The sequence below is a fragment of the Bactrocera oleae genome, chromosome 4, assembly GCF_042242935.1.
Source record: "Bactrocera oleae isolate idBacOlea1 chromosome 4, idBacOlea1, whole genome shotgun sequence".
In the NCBI taxonomy this organism is placed as follows: Eukaryota; Metazoa; Arthropoda; class Insecta; order Diptera; family Tephritidae; genus Bactrocera; species Bactrocera oleae.
Window position 1 is genome coordinate 6806682 of NC_091538.1, and position 25495 is coordinate 6832176.

The 25495-nt window shown below is 31.8% G+C and overlaps 1 protein-coding gene, 2 long non-coding RNA genes and 1 other non-coding gene across 4 annotated transcripts in view; 2 read left to right on the top strand and 2 right to left on the bottom strand.

The window, feature by feature from the left end:
- The window catches only part of LOC118683165 (uncharacterized), a 20073-nt gene extending 18020 nt beyond the window's left edge, over window positions 1-2053 (top strand). Inside the window, exons 2-3 of the long non-coding RNA XR_011396156.1 lie at window positions 1431-1721; window positions 1781-2053. This is a non-coding gene — a long non-coding RNA (uncharacterized lncRNA). The remainder of the gene's footprint in view (window positions 1-1430; window positions 1722-1780) is intronic.
- Window positions 1434-1507, bottom strand: TRNAT-AGU (transfer RNA threonine (anticodon AGU)). Its single transcript has one exon. It is a non-coding gene; the product is annotated as a tRNA-Thr (tRNA).
- A 2169-nt stretch (window positions 2054-4222) lies between the features above and the next one.
- On the bottom strand, window positions 4223-24393 carry SerT (Serotonin transporter). The gene is given in 9 exon segments (XM_036374810.2): window positions 4223-5574; window positions 5652-5852; window positions 8626-8920; window positions 9032-9210; window positions 9272-9545; window positions 9613-9823; window positions 16790-17066; window positions 17436-17991; window positions 22693-24393. Coding segments are annotated over 8 exon segments (2700 nt in total). The 5' UTR covers window positions 17643-17991; window positions 22693-24393; the 3' UTR covers window positions 4223-4518.
- Window positions 8784-16794, top strand: LOC138857149 (uncharacterized). Its single transcript, XR_011396157.1, has 6 exons — window positions 8784-8922; window positions 9042-9215; window positions 9266-9986; window positions 10058-10138; window positions 16271-16346; window positions 16427-16794. It is a non-coding gene; the product is annotated as an uncharacterized lncRNA (long non-coding RNA).
- Window positions 24394-25495: the final 1102 nt, after the last annotated feature.

A 25495-nucleotide genomic window follows, 5' to 3' on the forward strand; every position in this document is an offset into this window, starting at 1 on the left:
CAAAGGCCTAATTTTCACTTTCTCATATAATATATGTATATATGTATATTTATGGTATGTGTAGGTCGGATCTAAAGAAAGGGAAACCAAGCGGAATGCTTTGTAATGCTGCATGCATTGGTGAATTTCGAATTAAACTTTCTGTAAGCGTCGATAAGTAAATACTACAGTACTTATAACGGTACAGCTTCGTTCAATTACTTATAAACGATGATATCAGAGTCGACTTTTGAAGCTTTTGCCTCAGATCAATTAAACTGTGTGAGAGTATTTTATAACCCGAATAATTTTGCTTATAGGAGATCCGTATTAAATTTTAGCTAAGCCCCTTAGATTAGATTAAAGCTTAGCTTAAAATTTACTGCAATCTGTGGCCAATAGTCTCTTAGTATGATTCCTCGCATTCTTTATATACTTTAGAAAGCTTTCCATTTTGTATCAAAGCACATGTTCTTGTGTCTTATTTTCCCTACTGCATTTATAAATGGTGTAAAATAATCCATTGAACCACGTCTCAAGTTCTTAGAAAACTCTTGTTTATACTCTTTGGACGCAATGGGCGTAATGGATATTGACACCTCCAAAAAGTATGCTTTCTTCACTATCGATCTGGTCGTAATTGTAGATGTTCTAACCGGGCGCTGTCCAATAGGTTCACACGTGGTGCGACTAAGTATTTTGTCGGATGCTTTTTGTTAAAGCTGTATGGAGGAAGCAGAGGTGGCATCATCTCGTCATTTTCGCCTATTTTCTGGTTTTTTCCAGATTAAAATTTAAATATATCGGTAGATACACTTTCGGCGAACATAACGAGATGTTCAAAACCTACCCTGACTATCGCTCTAACCACATGGAATTGCTTGCCATGCGTATGAGTTGCATATGAACCAATTTTCCCCTGGAATGACTTCTATAATATTAGTAAGGAATCTCTTAAACGCTCGCAACTCTAGTAAAAGCTTCAAGGATATGGAATTTTATTTAGCGCTTTAATGTTTTTTTCGGTGTTTCCCGCTAACTTTTACTAGATAATCTGCTCAAAATTACGTATTATTATTAACGCTTTCATTTCAAGGAGGTTGTTTTAAAGCCTAAGGCAAATTAGAACTCTATATAACAAAAGATAATCGGAAATTGTATCTACGGCAATGAACTTGAGATCGTCATCCACGTAGCCTTTTCGAAATAATATCAGTTATATTACAGATGGAATTTATCAGTTTGATTGACCTCTGATCCTGAGGGGATAAATTAAGAGTGTTTGAAATTTGTAAAGCATTTAAGATAGCGTGAACCAGAAGTGAATATATATATTCTTTGAAGTTTTTTTTTACTTGTAATTATTATGGATTGAACATAATTCAGCTATGCTAAAATTAAATATATTTTTATAAAAAAATTTAATGTTACAAAAAATTCTATCACAACAGTGAAGGCCCCGGCGAGATTCGAACTCACGATCTCCTGTTTACTAGACAGGCGCTTTAACCAACTAAGCCACGGCGCCAGTTCTTTACATCTCAACAAATGACAGAATTTCAACGCCAATATAAAAATGATACATACAAGCATTATCCACCACGAGAATAGAACAATGTGGTCAATTTGGAAATAAATCCACCATCATTCAGACCGTACGAGATTTCGTGCTAAAAATAATTCCGCGAATACTTACAAACATATACATGTGTGTATGCATGTTTAATGATATACGTTCTCTGGTAAGAGTGTCAAATGGGTGAAGAATCAAATAAAATTTAATTAAATTTTTTCAACTTAGTCGCAGGCTTCAGTGAGTCATGGTTTGTCAGAAAGTGAACCCCGAAGAAGATGTTCTATAGATTAAATTTCAAACTTTTATGTGGTTCTATTGCTTTTACCAAATAATAAGAAAAATATATGTACATGAACATATGAAAGCAGCAACGAGGTATTTGCCTTGGAGAGTTTTTGAATATCCATTTTATTTTTTAGTTGTTAAAAAAATGTATATTCTATTTTAACGTTTTAAAAAAAACTTCTTTATTTTAACTTGTATAAAAATTATATTTATTAAAAAAAAAACTTAAAAATAACAGTTATTTTTATTGCACATATAATAGTGAAAATATCTGCAAAATGGCTGCTTTGCAGTTATTTTCACTTTCTTTTTATATTTTTAACAAAATTCATTATAAATTCACATAAAATAACAGCTATGAGTATTTTCGGTTTTTATAAGAAATGGCTAAAAATTTATAGTTGTTTGAAAACTTAACTTACAGCAATTAAGTTACACAATTTTTTTATAAAGTTTAACTACAACATATTTGTAATAAATATTTACTTATTTTATTAATTATTGCATTTAAAAAAAATTTAACTGTGTTTATTATTATTTGTGCTTACTTAACTATATATGTATGTGTATATATTTTGTTTATTATAAACTGAAATATTATTTATTTTGTATTAATGCAAGCTACATTTGAAGTTTTTGGTTTTAAAAAGCTTTTGTTACCATAGCTGCAAAATTGGCATCCAGTTATATATATATATTTGTATATTTGCAGTGATCAGTTAAATTGCAAAAAATATATTAAACTATTGCTACACATTCTATATATATTTGTAACTACGCGCTTATAAAACTGCTAAATGTTTACTTACAACAATAAACATTAGCAATATAACAGTATTGTGGTATTTATATTTTTCAAATTACGTATGGAATATATATTATATTATATATACTATTACTTGTATGTTTGCAAATAGCATACTATGAGCATTTAATTATGTACATATATATGCTAATTAAATGCTGCAGTACAACAAGTTGACAATTTTTTTCTCCCAAATTTTTTTTTACAGTTAAAATATTTTTTCTATAATAATGTTTTTAAGTATTATTTAACAAAATACTATTTCAATTATTTTTTTTTGTAATAAAATTCAAAGTAGTTATTTTTTAACAAAATCATGTGAATTTTTTTTCAAAAAATAATTTTTTTAAAGCAAAATGTTTTAACAAAGTATTATTTTAAATATTATTTCAAATATTTTGTTTCAAAAATTAAATTTAGCAAAGCGAAATATTTTAACTAAATATTTTTTTCTTTTTTAATATAATTTTATTATAATTCTTTCCAAAAATTTGATTTTTCAAACTTAAGTGTGTCAAAATATTTCATTATTAATTAATAAGTATTTTATTTCAATCTATTATTTTAACAATTCTTTTTTTTTTAATGAATTCATAAAATTTTTTAACAAAGTATTATTTTAATTTTTTTTAATACAATTTTTAAGTAAAGTATAAAAAAATATTTACATTACTATTTTTTTGCATTTTCTTTTTAAATATTCTGATGAATTCGAATTTCTTTTTCAAATATAATATTATTTAATTTTTTTTGCATATATAAATTAAAAAGAAAATATTATCAAAAACATTTTCTTTTAAAAATTAAAATTTTGCAAAATAATATATTTATAATAAAATTTTATATTAAAAGTTTTTTTTTTAAATTGAATTTTTCAAAGTAATTAATTTTTAACAAAATACGTGTCAAAATACGTTTTTAACAAATATTTATTTATTAGTTACATATTATTTTTCAAAATTATTTTATTTCAAATTATTATTTAAAAATTTTTGTATTAAAAAATTATTTTATGACATATTTTAATATACCTATATTATTTAATGTTTTTTTTTCAAAATATAAATTTCTTAAGTAAAAATTTTTAGTAATATATTTGCTATACAATTTTTTAGCATCTTCTTTTCGCATATTTTTTTTAAATATTCTGATGAATTCGAATTCTTTTTTTGCTAACAAAATATTATTTAAATAAAAAAAAAAATAGTTTAAAATATTTTTTTTTTTTAATTACAGTTTGCAAAGTTTTTTTAATAACTTTAATTAATACGTAAAAATAAAATTATTCAAAATAATTATTTATTAAAATTTTAATTTTAATATGTTTTTTCAAGAATTTAATTTGTCAAAGTTAAGCGTGTCAAAATAAGTTTTTATTTAAATTTTTAATAATTTTTTTTCAAAAATATTTTATTTCCAAATATTATTTTGAAAATTTTGGTTTTAAAAAATCAATTCATGAAATTTCTTTAACAAAATAAATTTTAATATTTTTTTTTTTCAAAAAATTTTCAGTAAAATGTTTTACTAAAATATTTACTTTAATATTTTTTACCTTTTATATTCAAATATTTATGTTATTTTAATATTCTTTAGCAGAAATTATTGCATACATACAAAGTAGTTTGCTGTATACAATTTTTCTTTTTCTTCTTCTTTTTACTTTTTTCTCTTGCTTACACTTGTGAAGAAAATTTAGCAAATGGCTGTTTTGCTAAATTTTCTCTGCCTACAAATTTACCACACCACCATATTTCTAGAAATTATTTCTTAATTATGATAACAACAAATTGCGTCACACTTAATTTCATTTTAGTTACATATTTTGTAGTACTTCGCATATTTATAGCACATAGATAATTACTGCGTTTAGCTAAACTAACCATTCGCTGGCAAATGAAAATTTAAGCGGCTTGCAACTGCTGAGTATCATCGCATAGTTATTGTCCTCAGCAATTTCGTGAGTTGTATTTGATTTACAAATGTTTTTTGCATTTTGCATACTACTAACATTATTACAATTAACATTAACATTAGCATTAACATTAACATTAGCATTAGCACTACAAGTAACATTACCGCTATTATTACTACGATTACTGACAGTGGCTGTACAACTGTCATTGCAATTAACAGCTGTGCTTGCTACTTCAACATTGTTTGAATATTTATAACTTAAACTATTAATATCAGTATTTTGGTTTGGGTTATTGTGTACAGTGTCTGTCGCATATAAATCTGCTATGTTGAGTTCCTCATAAATGCCGCTATTTCGCTCCTCAACAACTTCGTGCCTATTTGGACGAAAAGTCCATTCCAAATGCGGTACATTACGCTGTATGCTTTCTGTTCCTGTTGCTGGCGCATCTATAGCGCTATACGGACCTGCCTTAATGGTACTTTTTGGCGAAATTTCGCAAATATAACCGTAATTAAGATTATTTGTGTAATATGCATAATAACTATTTAAATCAATTATATTATTTGTTGTTGTTGTTGGTGAATAACTCCCTCCCACACCAGCTAAACGCTCGAAGCTACACATATTGGTTTTTATAGTTTCTATAAAAGTTTTATTTACTTCACTCTCCTCGGCTGCAGTTGTTTGCACATTCAACTGCTTCGTCCAAGTGCCATCAAGCAATAATTTGTTTGATGGTTGCTTTGCTTTTTCTGAATCATGTCACACTGTGGTGCCCTGTTGGCCCGGCAATACTGAGCCACAATGCGGTGGCACTTTGAAGGCGTCACGATACCGCTCACGACAATCACCTTTGGACGCAAATACGAACTTGTAAACGATGTACATCGGTATGCAGAGTACCGATGAGCAGGTGACGGCCCAGCCGACTTTAATGCTCCATTCGGGGTACTGGTATTCCTCGCCCAACATTTCCTCATAGCCGAGTATGGAGAATATAAAAATGGCCTGAAAATAAGCATTTTCAACTTAGCTTGTTTATACTTTAAGCATTATATAATAAATGCTTATAGTTGTTTACTAACCAGTAAAAATACCGGACTTATATAAGTCCAACATATGCGCCAGAAAATGCCCGGTTTAATGCCCAACATCTGTTCCACATCTTCGGAGAAACGATCGACGCCGTAAAACCAAAAAACGCCAGCTGCTTCAACGAATACCACAAATAATATAGCCAGGCCGGGTCCGTAAACGTTCAAGAAGTTAACCAAGAACACGCCGCCCTAAAATGTTTTTTATTATATTAAAAAAGTTCTGAAAGCCTCTGAAGCTAGTGCTCCTTTTACTTTGTAAAATAATAATTATTTTATTATATTAAAAAAGTTCTGAAAGCCTCTGAAGCTAGTGCTCCTTTTACTTTGTAAAATAATAATTGTATTATTATTTTTCATATAATAAATAAATAAATAATATTAAAAAAGTGAAAATGGTATATTGTTTACATATGTTTTAAATAAAACTTTCTTCATATAGTGTTCGTCGCTTGCTAATCAGCCATAACGTCAAATTGCTATATCCATAGGTAAAGTAAGTAAAATCTATTTTCCTTTTTAAAACTAGATCCTTATTAGTGGGTTTTCAAGCTATGTTATTTACATATTACTATTTTCCGAGAGTAAACTTTTAGATGAAGGCGAACTCTAATGAAGAAACTACAAAGTATTCCCATTCGAAGCTCCAGGTTCTACAAACTTGGTAGAAGTGACGCCATTACTTATATATTAGTTAAAAAGCTGGGATATACAGCGTCTACCTATAGGGATGAAGTGATTTTGACAGCTCGTGGCGGCTATGTTTGTTTACGGATTTGTGTCAAATTGTTTCAGTGTGTTGAGTAAGGTTTGTCATTTCATCATATCACGTTTCATTATTTTAATTTAACATCAACGTCGTTCTTATTGGTAGACCCTTTATTCGTGAAATGTCTGGAGCTTTAGTATAAATATTCCCAAGCCGTCAATGAAAGCAGTTATTCTCATTTTAGGTTATTCGTGGTTGGACATGGCGTCTCACAGTTATTTCAGAGATAAGCACCTATTGTAATAGGTAGTATTCTGAACTAATAATTTAGTGGACCGCCTTTTTTATGAGTTTAGCATGGTAAGTGGCTCTTATTGATGATTTTGTAGTAATATAAAATAGTAAATATAACACAGTTTTTGGTAATTATAGAAAACACTTTCCACTCTCTTCGTGAAAACATAAAAAAATTAATATTTGCTGTTCCCAAGAAACCTTTCAGTCAATTTGAAATGTTTTTTGCAAATATTTATCACAGACATCTCGATTATTTTTATTTGTTGCCCCCAATATACCTAAATGTCTAAGTAGGCACACAACGGGCTGCCGTCAGAGTCAAGAGTAACTATGTTACACTGATTAAGCGCACATCAGTTGAAACACGACTAAATGCGTGAAATTATAATTTCTAATGTAATCAAAGAGAGTGATAAGGTCCATTATCCCTTCTTTGCCATACTCTAGCTTAAAGCTGTTAAGCGGCGATGCGCTGTTAGTTGTCTGTGGAGACAAGTGGTGGCCAATATAAAAGCAACAATAAATAAAATCAACAATCACTGATGTTTACCAACGCTGACAGGTGTTAAAGATGGCGCTAAAGCTTGAGACGTTTGGAAGAAAGTATGGCAAAAAAGGAAATAAACAAAAGCGCATGTTAGCTGACAGGCGGACATCCAAACACACACCCAACCGGAGGCATAACACAATTGGCTTTACAATGGAAGCCACTTAAGTTGACCACCTGGTTGTGGTGGTGTTGAGATATAAGCCGAGCAATAGCGTTACTGAACCGTAAGGCAGAGACTTATCGGTTGCTTATGGATAAAAGCTGGCAAGGTGGGGCCACACACATAGTCAAGTGTTGAAGGTAAGTGTGAAATTTATTTATGCAGGTCAAGATAGAGTTAATACACTGCGAATAAGCATGAAGCAATAACTTATGCGGCGCAAAAAGGAAACAAAAAAATAAACGAAACAAAATCATTTATTAAATAAACACCAGAAAGCTTTCGGCGTGTAAACCGTTTAGTGGCTGATTGCGACTAGCAAGATAAATGAATAAATGTATTTGCTAAATAGTTTAAGAATTGAGTGGTGCCTGATGAAATTACGCCAAATTAATTAATGCAATTCTGTGCTTCATATCATGAATTCCATTTAATTTAAAAATGGTGATTTTGGTTTGGAAGACGAATAATGTCCTAGGCGGTCAAAAAAAGTTTGAAGATTAAAAACGGGCAGCAATACTCGATAAAGTTTGCCCCACACAAGAAGAAACCTACAGAATCTTTGGGAGTCACTCAAGCAGCCTATTTAAAACGTTTAAAAGCAGATACATTCAAAAGAAAGGAAATTGGGTGTCATATGAATTGATGCCAAGAGACGATGAAAGATGCTACCAAGAGAAGTAGTTTTTGCATCGGACTGTGACTGGTGCTGAAAAAATTATACATTGCGTCATCGCTAAATGCAAAAAATCATATGGGAAACTCGGCCAAACAGACAAATCAACGGCAAAGTGAATATTTAAGACGGCAAGGTAATTCTCTGTATTTAAGGGGCGTGCGGTATTATGAGCTTCTAAAGCCGGAAGAAATCATTAATGGAGAACGCTACCTACAAAAACTGATACGAACGATTGCCGAATCGCCCGGATTTGCGACTAAACACGAGGCAATAATTTTCCATCATTCCAATCATTTGTTTGGTCGATGTAGAACGCCATAACTGGAATACGGTTCAAATCAGAACAGCGAAAAAGATTCATTCTTGGCCACCAAGCCGGTGCAGCTCTTTTGGGATGGAGTCCACAATGCTAAAGCTTTATAGCTATATATGGACAATACTTTGAATAATACTATTGTACAAGTCTATCTTAAATAAACATTAAAATTTTGTAGAAGAAAAAAAAACGCACGAATATATGTATACCTGTGTTATATACTAATCATATATACATATACGCTTAGCACTCACATAAGTCATAGTCGGTAGCGCACATAAGTAGATGCAAGCCAAAAGTAGCAGCACAAAAATTTCGCGACGCCGCCCAATGGCGCGTGGATATTCATCACAGAGCGCGGTTATCATAGCCTCCAAACCGCCAAATGTACTATCCAAACCCAGTGTGATGAGCATGAGAAAGAATATAATGGACCAAAATACTGAGCCGCTCATAGTAGCTATGGCCTCCGGATAGACAATGAAGACAAGACCGGGACCTTCCAGACCCACCTTATCGATTGAGGTCTTCTGCACATGTGCCATGTAGCTGTAGGTGAAAGGAAAATATTATGTAAAAATATAAATATAAAAATATATATTTTTGATTATTAATAAAAAAAAAAGTAATTAAGTATTTTTCTTTAATTTTTCTACGCACCCTAATACAGAAAATATCACGAAACCTGCCAGGAAGCTTGTCAAACAGTTAATACTACTCGTTATCAGCGCGTCTCGATAACAATTGTTATTGAATTTATTGTAACTTGATAAAGCGAGCAATGTGCCAAAACCGGGACCAAGCGAGAAAAATATCTGTGAGGCAGCATCGATCCAAACCTATAGTAAAATTTTAGCATTAAACAAAATTACAATAAATAGCATTTTTTTACAGAGTTACCTTTGAGTTCTGCAGTTTGTGCCACTCTGGTGTCAGATAATATCGAATACCCTCCATTGCGCCCGGCAGCGACACACCGCGTACCAATAATATGAAAAGCACCACATATGGCGCCAATGCTGTTACCCACACAACCTTGCCAGCGCTGCGCACACCCTTCCACAGCGAAAAGTACACTAAAATAAATACGCCGAAGACACATAAAGCCAATGTGGGCTTAATGGGACCCATATAGTCTAGACCATCCGATTTATACTGCTCAAGTACCATGCGTCTGCGTTTAGTTGAAAATAAAAACTCAAATTTACAGTTGTTTTAAATATTTTCGCTTAATGACTCACTCAAAGAACTCTTTGGCTGGTGTGGTTGCCTTTTCAGTGAAGTTTTCATTCGTTACTGGCATGCAACTATTGGTGTTCCACGAATTGCCACAAGACGTCCACGGTAGCGTTGATGTGAACGATGCGAATAGGTAGTACACCGCCCAGCCGATTATCGTGTTGTAGTACATGCCCATATAAACATCAATTAGGCAAATGGCGTAACCGACACCTGTTTGGATTAGATGAAGCGAAAGCAATTCTCTTGAGCTCTTGAAAAACTAGATTCGTTTGCTGGTCCAAAAAAACTATGGTGGTATTAAAATTAGTGCAGTCTTTTCGGTAATACATATGCAAATAGCAGAAAGCCTCAATCACTGAAAAAATTTTGTTAGGTAAATTATTTATCTATGAATAATAAATTAAAATGACTGTATTAAATTTATTAATTTAATTCTCTCGGCAGCCGGTTCAGCGTCACCAGAATTGACCTGGATTTTATCCGGCCTAAGTCTGCGCGGTCGGCGATTTAAACCTGTTTAAATCGGTAATTATTGGTAGTAATTGGTTAAACTCGTTTCCACAACAGTCGGGTCTCTGTAACCGGACTGAGCCAGGATCCTTATCCTGCCAAGTATTCTTTACTGCATTACACAAAATTATTATATTTGAGGAATATTTTCTTACTTTACAATCAATCAAAAACAAACCAGTTTTTAAAACTAACTTAACCTCAATATCACTTTATTTGTTGACGTAATTTGAGAATTATAATTTCTAGTGATGTACCATAAACTCTAAACGGTATATTGTCACGAAGTTTGTCACACCCAGAAGGAAGATTATTGTCCAAGACAACGCTAACAATCTCTGAACATATTGTTCTGATCGGATCACTATAGCATATAGCTGTCATCAAAACTGGTCCATCAAAAATCAAAGTAAAGAGTTTTTTTACCTCGTTGAGGGATCAGCGATTTAACCTAACCTTTAACTATTATATTAGGTATATATAGGGGTATTATAGCTTCGCCATAGCCGAAGTTAATGTTTTTTTGTTTTTTAATTCACTTGTGCTGAAGTAGAATGCTGCAATTTTTTTTAAGAATAATTTTAAAACTGAAAGAGTTTGGGAATAGAATAAATATTTTTGTTTAGCCATCACTGTTATAAAAATGCAAACTTTGTATCGAAAAATAATCATGTACATACATATGTATATGTATACATTCTCGTTATTCCTCGTTATTAGGCAATTTCAATACGTTTTTAACACCACTTTATTTTATATAGTAAAAACATTTTATAAAGTTTCAAATAACACTCAAAATAAGAACATATTACTAACATTACTATCGCAATGACATAACGGTAAAATATGTGCATATATGTATGCCTGGGTTTGTGTAATCAGACATACCCGCTTTTACCTAAGTATGTACGCTTACGGTAATGGTTTCCTTTGTACTTTCTTTGCCGTTCGTTCGTTTCCTTTCAATCACTTTCTACTTGCACTTTGACTATAGTAGTTGATTTAATAAAAGTTGACTAAGCAAACACTTGTTGAGCAAATACCACAAAGCAGTGTCAACGGGGATTTCCTCGCAAGCCACTTGAAACTATGTGAACTATGGATGTATGTATGAATAAAAAAGTAGTAGAACCTTAAGTGATAAGGTATTTGTCTGAAGTACATTTCGTCTTTTATGTGATTGAAGGAAGCCAATTGTACTGTTGGCCATTTTTTCATAAAGCAGGTTAATGTATCAAAGTGAAGGGTCCAAAAGGCCCATATAGTTGGAGTTCTGCTATTAAATATTTACAAATTCAGAGTATTTCGGATCATAGGTACCAGATGCGTGGAGTAATCTTTATAATATTTTTTAGAATAAAAGCTACGAAGTTAGTAGTCAAGTTCGGTAAACAACCTTTCAAAAATTGTAACTATCGGTCTTTAAAGGATTGTGAATTTTATTTATATTGAAGGTACATATATTTTAGAATATTCTCTGAAAAGTTGAAGTTAAAATGTTGTTTTCAGAGTCGGTGATCAAAATATATCCGAACCCCTGAAAAAATCGTCTAGAAAATTTCACACCACCTTTTTAGATAAATATATTTATCAAGTAGTGATCGAAAAATCTTATAGATTTTTGATAAAAATTTGAATTTTTAAACCACTCTGAAGTGTAAATTTTTCCACAAAAAAAAATAATTTTTACTTGCGAAACTGTCATTTTGTCTAAAATCTTAATTTTGACTAGTCGTTCTATCATAAACTATATTTATTTATAGTAATTTTATATATTGTTTGTGTTATTGCATTTGAGATAATTTTAAGCAGAAAAATCTTCCGCACTGCCTCACTGATTTTTTTCGGAGGTCCTTTTAGAGATCGGCTACGGGATCAAGGAAATCAAGAACTTTTCAAAATGATGCGTCGATTAGTAAATTATATAAAATTCTGTTATTGTACATTTTTCTTATTTATTAAACAAAATAGCTCTTAAAAAAAAAATCACATAAAACTTTTGTTGACTTTCCGCTTACAATGTTATTTTTCAACAATTATCTCGCGTATCGTTTCAGATAAATATCTTTACTGGAGTTGCCAACTAATTACATATTTAATTAGCCAGCCGATGTAGTTGAACAGTGCTAAAGGAAAGATATTAACTCTCTAAAAAGTATATACAAAATGCTGCACCGGGTCATATAAAATGAATAAATCTTTCACTTAAGTTAGATCAATATCGACACACATACATACATACAAATGTCGGTTAAAACACGTCAAATTTCAGTAGCGCTTATTTGTTGAAAAGTGCTTTTACATACAACAAGTGTGTTTACAGAAAAGATTTGTATTAATAAAGCTAATTTTTACAGTGAATGAAAACGTAATGATGAATAAGTAATGAAATTAAAACTATATATATACATAAATACACATGTTAACAGCGAATGACAGGCAACCCTACACGTTTAAATATTTCTTATAGCGACTTCAATTCAAATCTAATAAATATACGTATATGTACTTGTATATATTGTCTATGTATGTATGTATGTTTGTTTGTATGGATGGATGAATATATGTAAGTACATGTGTACGGATTATCACTGCGCGTGAAACTTTCATCTACACCATGGATTGGCTGCTAATTGTAAGCTAAAGATGACTTGAAAGATATGGGTACAATCGCGCTGACAAATATAAATACAAGTGGAACGAGTCAACAAGGCGTAAAAATACATAGATATCCATATTGATATATATGCACATATATCACATACACACATAAAACTCGTTTGCCTGTTTGAGCTTTCAAAATATGTCAGTTGCATGTTGAACTTGCAAAAAAAAAAAAGATGAGGCAGAACTTGAACAAAAACAATAGAACGCTGAATATGCAGATTAAATCGAATTAAAAATTTGTTATCACAAAAGTTTGTTAACTTTTGGACTTGTTAAGACTTGTGGCATAGAGACGACTTGGCAGTGTGTTTTCGAATAGTAATATATGTTCCTGGATGCATTTGTATATACCATATATATTTATATGGGCATAAACATAGATATGTATGTATGTATGAACATCTAACTGAAAGTGTTCATTAGTTTTTGTACGACACTGCTAGTAACAACTAGAAAATACGTTAACTGCGGCTGAACCGAAGCTATATTATCCTTTACAGGTCCAATTATTATAGAATGATAGAATATAAAAAGCTCTTTATCTTGATTTTGTTCGATCAGCTTGTTAGGGCGCTATATGCTACAGTAGTCCAATTCTGATAAATCAACTGTTTCTGGGAGAGAAAAGCACGTGTATAAATTTTCTAAAATACTGTTGTATTTTTAATGATCTTAATAAATAACGGTATTTCAATAATATTTTCTCTGTATTTTAAATTAAAAAATACAATTTTATAAAATTACATAACAATAATTATTATTTAATAAAATAATTCATTTGCCATTTGAACGTGAATATCACGCTTGGCGCTTTTCGGTAAAAATGTAACCCTGCGTTTTGTATAAGTTCCGGCGCCATTACGTTCTTAACTTCAGTTCCGAATTATTTTCACGACGCGAGTCACGAAATTTATGAAATCGCATATATTAGTAAATTTGGTAAAAGTAATGGTTTTGGTCCTAAATTCTCAAGTTGGATTTTTTCTAATGTGTGATTAAGTGAAATATATGTCTTCGCCGTATTTTTGTGCGGGTTTTTACAAATGTCCAAAAGTATTGAAGTACTTGCGTCATAGCAAATATGTGTGTGTGTAGAAGTGATAATGTAGTGATATCAAATATTGAAAGAGGCCCTTCGTTGTATCAAAGCGAGGTATGTAAGTCTACTCAAAAGAAATACTAATTTGTTTTTTGTGCTGTTCCTAAACGTTCCTTTTATTTTTGCTTAAGTTGCGCTGATCTTAAGCAAAGCTTTTGAAGTTTCATAATAAGCTTTCAGTTTGAGAGCTTGAGTAGTAAAATTAGTTGGAAAATGATAAATTGGTTTTAAAGTAAATATTTAATTTTTTAAATTTTTTATTATAAAAATAGTATAATATATATTTCGTGCTAAATTCGCTATAGATGTTTGTATAGAATGTTATTCTTTATGTCAAAATTTTGATATTTTTTATGTACGTATGTATACAAACATATATTTATTTTTTACTGCGTCAGGGTAATTGTCGCAAATAAATACATACAATAATAATCCACTTTACAAAACCAAAGCAGATATCTTTTTTAGTACTAAAAATAAAAAACGAGTATCAATATTAATTTGTTGCTATTGTCAATAAGATTTGTTTATTGGCAATAATCATGTTTACTTGAGTTAAGTGAAAAATTTGCCCAAAAGCTATATACAAACATACCGATGTACAGAGTCTACCAATAGGGATGACGAGCCTTTGACAGCCCGTAGCAGCTGTGCTTGTTAACGGATTTGTATCAAATTTTGTCAGTGTGTTCAGTAAGGTTTGCCATTTCATCATGTCACATTCAAAGCACAGTAGCCAAAATTCCAGCCAAAATTCTGCACCGGATCATAGAAAATTGGCGCAAACGAGTGGAGATATAAAAAGTGAGGCATGGTGTCCATTTGGCCGACATTTTGTTCAAATCCTAAATGACATAAAATTATCTGCATAACAAAAAAAAACATAACCCATTTTGACCAAATTTGAGTTTTTTATTTAATTTCAACACAATATCGTTCTTGTTGGTAGTCCCTTTATTATGTACGTAAATATGAAGGTATGCAAATATTGTCGAAGTATATACACATAAGGATATGTAAATATGTACATATGTACAATATGTATACACCAACACTTGACAAATAAATGTGTGGAGGTTATTAAGCTTGAATCAAATAGGATGGAGGAATAAAATCTGGCAATAAATACATTTGTGATTAAAAACATAAATTCGCTGGCAGTCATTTAATACATGCATGCATACATATGGTATCTATATGGAGCTTAATTTGTATTTGTTTGAGTATGTAAATGACATTATCGCAATGTGTTTGTTATAGCCTACAATTGAAGAAGCTCAACATATTTATACATATGTACATATGTATATACATACAAAAATATGAAATTCATGAAATTGTGAATGTTTAGTACTCGTAAAGGGGAAAATAAAAAATTGTTTAATGCTAGTAGCCAGTAGTCATTTAAGTCGCTCATCTAGTATGAAATAAAAATCTAATTTTTACATATTTCGATCACTGAGGATATATGTATGAGGTACATACATATATCTTTTCAAATACCCGCTCAGTTCAATCAGCTCCATCAGTTTATCATTAAAATCGTTTTTCTCGAAACAGCATTTTTCGAATCAAAAAATCGATTTTTTAAGGCAGAGACGACCAAAATTTCAAACGGCGCCGTTTTGTCAATTTTTGAATTTTTTTCGACCATAAGGTCATTGTAATTATTGTTTTAGGTATAATTCAGGAGAATACCGGTACTACCCTTGGAAATTGCGTTTAACTCTAAAAATATTTATTTTTTTTCTTCACAAATTTTACTGTGTATTGTTAATAAATAAATATACCCTTAAACATTGCAAATATTTGATATACAATAGCATTTTTTTAATTCCCAAATATCGTATTTTTTAGTCTGTTATAATAGGTGCAACCTTAATCACCTTAAAACATATACCATGTATGATCAAAGTAGTATCTGACATTTCGGTTTTATGTTTTTAGGTATATGTACCTATATTCACGTATAGTACCTATAACTTGCATAGTATTATCTAGCGATTTTACGAGTCTAGCTTGAAACACTTACACAGAGACATTTAAACTGATTTTCTTCATAACATTCTATATAAGAATAGTTAAATGGCCACTGTACTGTCACTGACTATCTGAAGCGCTTGAGTTACTACAACATTTCTATTATTTTTAATTATAATTGGTCATTAAAACGGTTCAGAAACAGTACCATTGCCTGACATCTCATATTTTTCGTTCTTTTCAATATTTATGTATATAGTTTTTGTTCAATTATAAAAAAATACTTTTCTTGCTTTTATATAATGCCTATGTACATATATCTAGAAGTCGACTATGATCTCAATAATATCTTCCTACAAACATATGCAACATACTTATAAAAAAATTTCTGACACGTTCAGGTAGACGAGATAAACAAGCGGACGTGACTGATTAGCGTCATAAGCGTCGATAAAAAATCACTGAGGACATATTGAGGTATATTGAATTGAAGCGAATGGATGAGAATACAAGTGGTATTAAAAAAAATGACACTACAACAAGTTATGTAATTTCAGTAACGACAATGAAGGATAAAATCTTAAGAATGAAGGAATGCAAAAGTAAAAAAGGGTAAGGCGGAGTACACAATCACCAGTGGAATTTGCTTGATTTGTGAGAAATCGACACGCAGCACATTTGTAAAATCAACAGGTTGCCAAGTTTTTGTTTATTCTTGTTTTTGTTTAGGCCCCTCAAGGCATATTTCAATTGTTTGCTTACTACTTATTCTAAATAGCGCTTAAATGTATTTTTATGAATACGCTTGAGTATTTGTGTTATAACAAATGTTACTTTTATATGATTTAAAATTAAATATTTAGTGGCTTATATGCATTTTTATATAAATAATAATTTTTGTTTCATTTTATTGAATTTACCTTTCAATGCCGGACAAATGCGTTTCCAAATGCTTAAGCAACCGCAACGATGAAATTGCCCCAAAGCCAATTCCATGTAGAAGAGCGGTAGGCCACCGAATATTAACATCACACAGTAGGGTATAAGGAAAGCGCCGCCGCCATTTTGATAGCAAATATATGGAAAACGCCACACATTACCCAAATCGACGGCAAAACCAATAACGGCCAATAAGAATTCCGCCTTTTGACTCCACGTTTCACGATTGCGTTCGGTGACGGAGACGACCAGAACGCGCTGTGGGTGAGAATGTAGAAAAAAAGTCACTTTATTACCTATTTATTTAAAAAAAATTACGTTATTTAAAAAAATAAACGGATCTTGATTGCGGTAGCGCTTTTTAAAGCTATGAATTATGTAAAAAGCTCACGTGTTTAGTTTGTGTTAATCTTCGAAACAAAGAAAATTAATGTATTTTGTTTCAAAAATATGTTGGTTTCATTCTTTCAGCCGAAATAATATGCTCTGAGAGTCATGTAAAAATAATATATCTAGGAAATTTGGTGTTTAAACAATCTGCCCAAAAATCGTCTCTAAGTGTGTCCCCGACTTTTCAAAGAGACTGTGACACTAATCAAACTTTCAGGTAACTAATGAACTACTCACCTCATTATTGGCTAGTTTGGGCGCTAGCGGATCGGTGACCTTGGCGGGCGTGGCGGTATTAGCATCATCTTCTGGCGAATCATCCTCGTTGGGCTGCGCTGACGTTTCCTTATTATTCGCCCAGGGCGCTGACATTGCGGCGGCAGCAACAGCCGACGCTGTTGTATTATTGCCAAATTCTAAACTATTATTCTTACTACGATCCATATTCGATCCTAAGCAATTTTAATTAATATTTGCGTGCATAAGTGGCAACTCCGCTGACGCCTCAGTAATGATGATAATATTGTTTAAAAAATTATTGTGGCGAAAGTGTGTGTGGTTTTTGTTATTTATTTTGGTGTTGTTGGTATGTTGTGCAGATATGGATGCATATGTTGTATTGGCAGGTCACTACAGACGGTCCGTGGTAATAACAATATTATTTGCGCACTTCCTCTACATAAGTATGTTTGTTTGCAAAAATATACTTTGCGCTTCTCTCTTGAACTTTTAATAGCTGCAATGTTTGCTCGTTACGCTGATATTTCACATCATTAACAACTCATTAATGCAACTGCGAAAGAGTGGTGAAATAATACATTTTAATTAAATCCAATATTAATATGTTATACTCTCGGCAATTATTAATATACACGCAAATTTGTATCACTCCTTTAATATTGTAAAAAATATGTATGAGAAAAGGTTAAGCAAAAAACCGTCGGCAATTGCGACCAACCCATTAGCTGGGTGAGTCTGTTTTATCGAGCGCATATGTATAAAAATATGTATGTAAGTGTATCCCCAAGGTGATGACTTTTAAGTTTCTTTTTATGCATCGCACATTTGATCAACACTGTTTCGACCCGAGTCCTGCTGACCGGCCACTGTCAAGGTGTGTGGACATCGTCAGTCTCATTTACACATATGCAAATTTGTATATATGAATATTGTACTTTTACATGCATGATGTTATTGCAAGTACGCCAATGTCAATGTTATTTGAGTTATTAACACAGTTAAGAGATTATCTTTTAACCTTCATATTAATGCTTGAATTATTTTTGCATGGTAATCCTTACAGAATGCTCTCAAGCCGAGTGTAAATATGACATATGTATATATATAAGAACCTGCTTAATAAGGTGGAGTGTTTGTAAATAAAAACAAGAAAAAATGTTAACTAATGTTGCACCGAAGCTATAATACTCTTCACAAATACAAAACATTTCTTACAAAAACTTGATTTTGATCGGCCAGTCTGTATGGCATATAGTAAATCGATCTGAATAATTTCTTTGGAGATTGTAGCTTCCTTTAGGCAATAATCTATGCCAAATTTGGTTAAGATATCTCATCAAATGAAAAAGTTTTCCTTACAAGGACTTGATTTTGACAGGTATTTTGTATGGCAGCTATATGCTATAGTAGGTTATCGGCGGTTCTGACAAATGAGCAGCGTTTTGGGAAGAAAAAGACGTGTGCAAAATTTCAGATAGATATCTCAAAATCTGAGGGTTAACTAGTCTGTATATACAGACAGACGGACATGGCTAAATGGACTCAGCTCGTTACGCCAATCCTTTCTATATATATTTTATAGAGTCTCTGACTTTTCAGTCTGAGTATTACAAACTTCGTGTCACACTTAATGCACCCTGTGCAGGGTATAATTATACGCGTTATGAAGAGTCGGCTCGTCTCTAGGCAATAAAATGGTTTTTGTTATAGCTAAGCCTTTAAATGATATTTGTGAATTTATTTTGTATAAACTAGGGTGGTTCGAAATCGTTTCTGGTAGACCTGAGTGCAGTTGTGTTATTATTAATGGGGACGAAATAACAGTTTCTTTCTAATTATGGAAAGGAGCAGAATATTAAGTTTATCTGAATAGAAATATCTATATCGATTTTAGCGAAATCTGGAAGGAGGTTTTAATATGCATACTTGGACCACTTTTAATTTCAGTCATTAGAAGGTAGGAGATGTTTTTTTATTTTTAAAATAGGAGATTTTTGACGCCATTCTTTCGTTTTAATCAATAATTATTTATAAACCATTCTGTTCATATATGTATATGTATGTATGTGTAATTTAAGAATATATTATACTACATATATATTAATAAAAAAAATATATGGTATTAATAGTTACTAACCCTGCTAAGGGCAAACAATATACTTTACAATCGAACCCAAGTAAGTTTAAGTATTTAAACAATAATCACTTCCGCCTTCGATTTCTAAAATTATTGTCTTAAATGTTGTCTTTTCCCGTGGCTTTTGACTAATTATACGAAAATGAGTAAGTAATTATTTAATAATTGTGGTTGTAAACATTTCTTTGCATGAGAATAATAAGATGGTTGAGGATATCAACACCGACGCTAATGAGAATATCATTCGCATTATATTTGGAGTTAAGAGCAATACAGACAACAGCACAACAAACATTTTGATTACATTTAAATTCAAATTCTTATGCTTACGAAGAAGAAGAAGGGAGAAAAATGTAAATGTTTCACAAATGTTTCAAAAATTACTTATTTTCGTAGGTATAAAAAAGGGAGTCAAAACTTTACTTTTTTGGAGGAAAATTTATACAGTGCACCCGTATTTGCATATAGCATCAGTATATAGTAAAAATTGCTTACGAGTGCGAGAGTGAAGCGAAATTTTATGTTGAAGAAATTTTGAGAATAAAAATTTTTTTATGCAACCACTATTAATATTTTCAGCCGCAGTTCGTGATAGTTTTTCAAAATTTATTAAACTTGCATTTTTAGTATTTTCATTACGACATTTGAGGTAAAAAAAATCGAACGCTGCAAACCCTTTTGGTAAAAAAATAATGATCTAAGCCTTTAAAAAAGTAATAATTTTTTACTTTTTTCTTGATATAAAATATTTCAGCCATATTGTGCTCAAAGCCATTCTGAATGCATTTATCTAGCTAACAACTTGCAACTGAGAGACATGCTTTTCAAGCGTGATTTAATTGCCTTGAACTTGCCATATTATGTCAATCTACTAATTGCCAGTTCCGCTAATGTGTATGGCATTTACAGTATATAATTAATACATACGCGTGGCTATAATTAAATCTAAGCTAAATTTATTGAGTAAATAGTCAGAAATAGCATACAACAATTAGATGAAGAAATTATTAATAACAACATATGAGTGTGAGCGCTTGAGATGATCGGTCAAATGTCGATTAGCACGTGATTAAATATAAATATAAAAATTCTTGTAGCTTGAATTTAGTACATAAAAAATTACAAAAAAATTAAAGTCGGTAAAAAATCAAGATTAAACGTTCAGTAAAAAGTTTTCTGCTGATTTTAAGGGACACAAGGGCATGTTTATATATATTTTAAGAATCCACTTTTCTACTGGAACATATACAAGTGAAATAAATATAATAATTGAAAATGGCGTTGTTGGAAAGAAGTTGAATTTTACCCAACATTTTGGTCGTTTTTGGCCCGACCTGTGTGAAGGCAAAATTTTAATAGTGATCGGCTGATTTGTCTCCTAATTATCAGTCAAGCAAATTTGAGAAATTTAGTTTTGAGAAAAACGCATTTAGAAATAAACTGAGCGGTTATACTTTAGAAGACAGTAACTCAAAAACTATTTGAGATATCGATTTAAATTTTAGTATATTTTTTAAAAGGTTTAGCCTATCGAAATATGAAAACATAAATTTTTTTTAATTTCACACTAGGTGTGCCCCTTAAGCGGGGCAAAAATCCAATCTAGAGCATTCATAAAATGTGCTGGTAAAGTAATTTTCCATAATTGTATGTAGTTGGAAAGTTACAGTAGTGAGAAAGTAAGGTAAAGACCTTACCAGCGCGTGGCCGACTGTTAGGCGTTTTCACACGTATTTTTTCTCGAAACTCTATTATTTAAATTGGCGTTCACGATTTCTCAACAACGGTTCCATCTATTGCTTTAAAATTTTAATGGCATATTCATCACACATAAGGCTACCGTCCGAACTAGCATTATTGAAATTTATGAAATTTTAGATTTTAATGTTTAAAAGCATTTAAAAATTGAATTTTCTAGATTTGTAAAAAAACCTAGTTCCGGCGCTTTACACGTATAGATTAACATGCAATTTTTTTTTTTTTTTGTGATTTTAGGTTAGTCAGGCTGCTGGTATCTTGGACGTCGTTTGTCTACGTTTTTTCTACATGGGTGCCAATGGAGCGATGAATCTCGCAATTAACGAAATATTTTCAATAGAAAAAATACAAAAATACAGCTAAAGTCTTTATAAATATATAGTTAAAATTTGAAAGCTTTATGTTTTTTCAATTCACTATAAAAAATTCCGAAAAATCTTTAAAAAAACGGCCATCACACAGCATGACCGTCTTAGGGCGGCAAATCAACGATTTTTCGCCACAATTTGACATTTATTTGTACTGGAAAACGGCCCATGGAACGATTGAGGCCTTAAAGAAAGGCAGGAACTAAACGAACTAAAAAAAACAATAACAATGATTTGATAATTTAATAATGATTTTTAGTGAAAAAGATTGTTTTCGTTCTCATTAATAATATTTTTTGTGGAATGAAATTTATATGCAATGTTTTCGTTCGATTTCAGTTTAAAGACTTATTTCTATTAATATTTAAATGATTTTAAATTTGGTGTCAGAAAATTAATAAATAATTCCTTAAAATGAATAAATAAAATTTTGATAATAAATTTTAAATTTTTTAAACTAAGGGATTGATTTTTGTCTTTTGAACAATTTATGTGCGTATGTAAAATACTTTAATCCTTAATGTGAAAATAAATTGAGAAATGCTTAAACTTTGAAAATATTATTTAAATTAATTTACCAAAATTTATTAAAAAAATGAGAGTTTACTTTGTCATGTTCTCTTTAATTTAGATGCAAATTATTAAGTGAAAATAATTTCAACTTAATTAAATTTTAGATTTATAACATTTGCAAACTTTTTATCTATTTACAGTTTGAATAAAAAAACAATAACTTATAGTGTTTATAAAAAATTAAATACGTTTATTTTATTAAAAATATTAAGAACTTAAGTGAATGCATGTGAATTTACTTAAAATAAAATATTTTTATATATTTGGTACTCAGACGGTTTCTCTGGTTTAAAACATTAATAAAAAATATGTTAAATTGTATATATTTTATAATAAAAAAATATTTTCATAATTTTGGCTCTAGAGTAGTTTAACTGACAACAGAAATTAAAATTGATTTAATTCAAAATTGACTTACTTATACTTTTTTTTTTGTACACTTCAATTCACTGATACTTAATAAATATTTTTAATCCGTATTTTCTCCGAACAACAACAACAATTATCAAAAAAAAAACATTAATTCTTCAACAATAACAAGTGTAAAACTAAACTGCACAATTTTTTTAGTTTTTTTAACACAACTCAGGAGGAGTTCAACACTTCAAATCACAAATCAAAGTATTTATCCACTTTATATCCGTTTCCGTTCCGCTGGTTATGAAGAGTGTTTTGAGCGCATCGCACGGCGCCGAGAAAACTGCAAATTTTCAAAATGCTACGCGCCTTTTTATACCCGACATGGAATACACTACACACTCTATGTGCGATACGATTGCGTTCTGTGCGTAGCAGTCCGTCGTTAGCGCCTTCGTCGACGCCAGCTCCTTTACATTGCCACTTCTACTTCTTGTTAGTCTTAAACTTCTACAAACCAAATGCAAAAAAAAAAAACAAATGTCCAAAGAACATAGCGGCTAACAGTAAAGAGATACAGTGGCAGCAAAAATCCACTACAACAAAAATGATATTTATGTATGCAAGCAAATACGCCAGCAGTCAGCCAGCGAAGTCAGTCAGTCAGTTTGTTGGCGGCCAGTAGCTGCTGGCTCGTCTATTTGTCATGGCTTTGTGCGCACAAACTGTTGCGCGGCCAACAAGCCGACAAGCCTCCCAAAGCAGACGCTTGCTTACACACACACGCTTCGACTCCACCCTCAGATTTGCGAGTGAGTAAATGTATTTCTTTAATTTTTTTCTTGTTGTTGTAATGTGCGTACGTTGCTATCTATTGGTGGTGCCATCAGCCCATTTAGTACGCATACGTATTTCACCTATAAATGCTTTGCAAATGTCGACGCCAACATATGCATTAGCTTCAATAGCGCAGCGCCACGCGCCACCCATTATTGGCGGCACATGCTCGGCGCTGCAAGGCTCGTTGTGGAGGTAAAAGCGAATGCTTGCAATAAACTGTTGCTTTTCACGTGCGCGCACACACATACACTAGCACATCGGTTCCTCGTCTTTTCCATGTACGAATATGGATTCATTTATGTATGTGTAAGTTTTACGTGGCGCTGCATTACCAACTTGTTGCATGAGTATCGTGTATGAAGTGATGAATTTTCAATGCCAAATTATATAATGTGGTTATTGCAAATATAAAAATTTTAAATCAATCTCGAAATGTGCTCTTTAGTATTGATAAATTAGTAGATTCATAGGAATCAGCGCTAGGGCTAGGTATCTGTGATCTCTTTTTCGAACAAATATAATCTTATCATCAATTTCTTGTTTTAAATTTGTGTTTTATCTCTTTTTTGTGTTTTGTGTTAGAGAACATCGCACTGTAGCGTAGTACCGCCTTGGCTGTGGATGGAAAAACTTATGGGAAAAACTAGCTTAGGTTAGGTTAAATTAAATGGCTGATCTCTCAGTATTGCGGACGAAATCATACTTAGACTATTATGTACAGCCCTTTGTGATGTCAAACGAAAAAAAAATTCCTGTAGTCGGATATCAGCTATCGGCAGAAACGGCCTGAAACTATCACAAATCTGCTTAGATGTTTTATTTCTATTTCCGCTATTTCTCTTGTATGTCTAACGGTATGACATCCGAGGTTGCTTGATCTAGCAAAAGCTGGATATTCGAGAAAGCAGTGTTGAGATGATTCTATCTCATTTTCTTCCAAACAGCTGATACAGCTGGTGTCTGGTAAGATATTCCATCTTACTGCATGAATCGCGATTCCACAGTGTCAACTCCTACAATCACTGAAAGGTGGACCTTGCTGAAAGCGAGAGTTCCCTAGACCTCCTGCGATTTACCCTGCGCCAGGAGGACTTTGCGTCTGCACAGCTGCTGGTAGTCGACCAGCGCTTGTTGATTTGGTCTGAGGCCCAACAGCGGCAGAAGCTCCTACCCGTTCCCATTCCGCTGCTATTGAGACTGCAGTGTCTATCCTAGCAGGCTCATCAGCTTTACAGTTGCCTGCAATACCGCTATGACCAGGCACCGAAAATAACTCGATGCTAGAGATAAGGGATCTCTAGACTCCCTTCACTAGTTTCGAGCGCACAGTCAGCAAACTCGCTGCCCTACTATCAGAGTAGATAGTCACCACTCTGAAGGAGGCTGTGCTCCGAAGCAGTACATCTACTGCTACCTTTTTAGCAGCTACTTCTGCTTGTAAGACGTTGCTCATTTGTCGGAATCAGAGATATCGAACCACTATAGCATATAGCTGTCATACAAACTAAACGATCGAGATCAAATTTTTGTATGGAAAGCTTTGGCACGGATTATTATCTAAGGCAAAAATGCAATCTTCGAAGAAATTTTCTAATCGGACTGCAATGGTATATAGCCTCGAGTATTATTTGGTGCAGCCGAAGCTAATGTTTTTTCTTGTTCTTTATCTCCCAGTACAAGTATTTAATAATTTGTATTATTAGTTCGCAATTGGTGAATCATCTTAAGCTCGCATTAACCAAAATTTGGATATCAGATTTATTTTTGATTAGAAACAGTATATTTGCTTTTTTTAAACATTTTATATAAAATATGTATGTGAATATATGTATCTAAGTACATAAGCCATATTTTGTCATTATGTATGCTTATTTTATAACTCAATTTTTTACTAGCACATTTTTATTACAGTTTTTGCTTAATCGTTGCTTCCATCCAAGTCGCATTTTAACTTTAATGTTCATTTTTAATTTAAAATATTTTATTATTTTTTAAAAATATACATTTTTGCATTATACACCCTT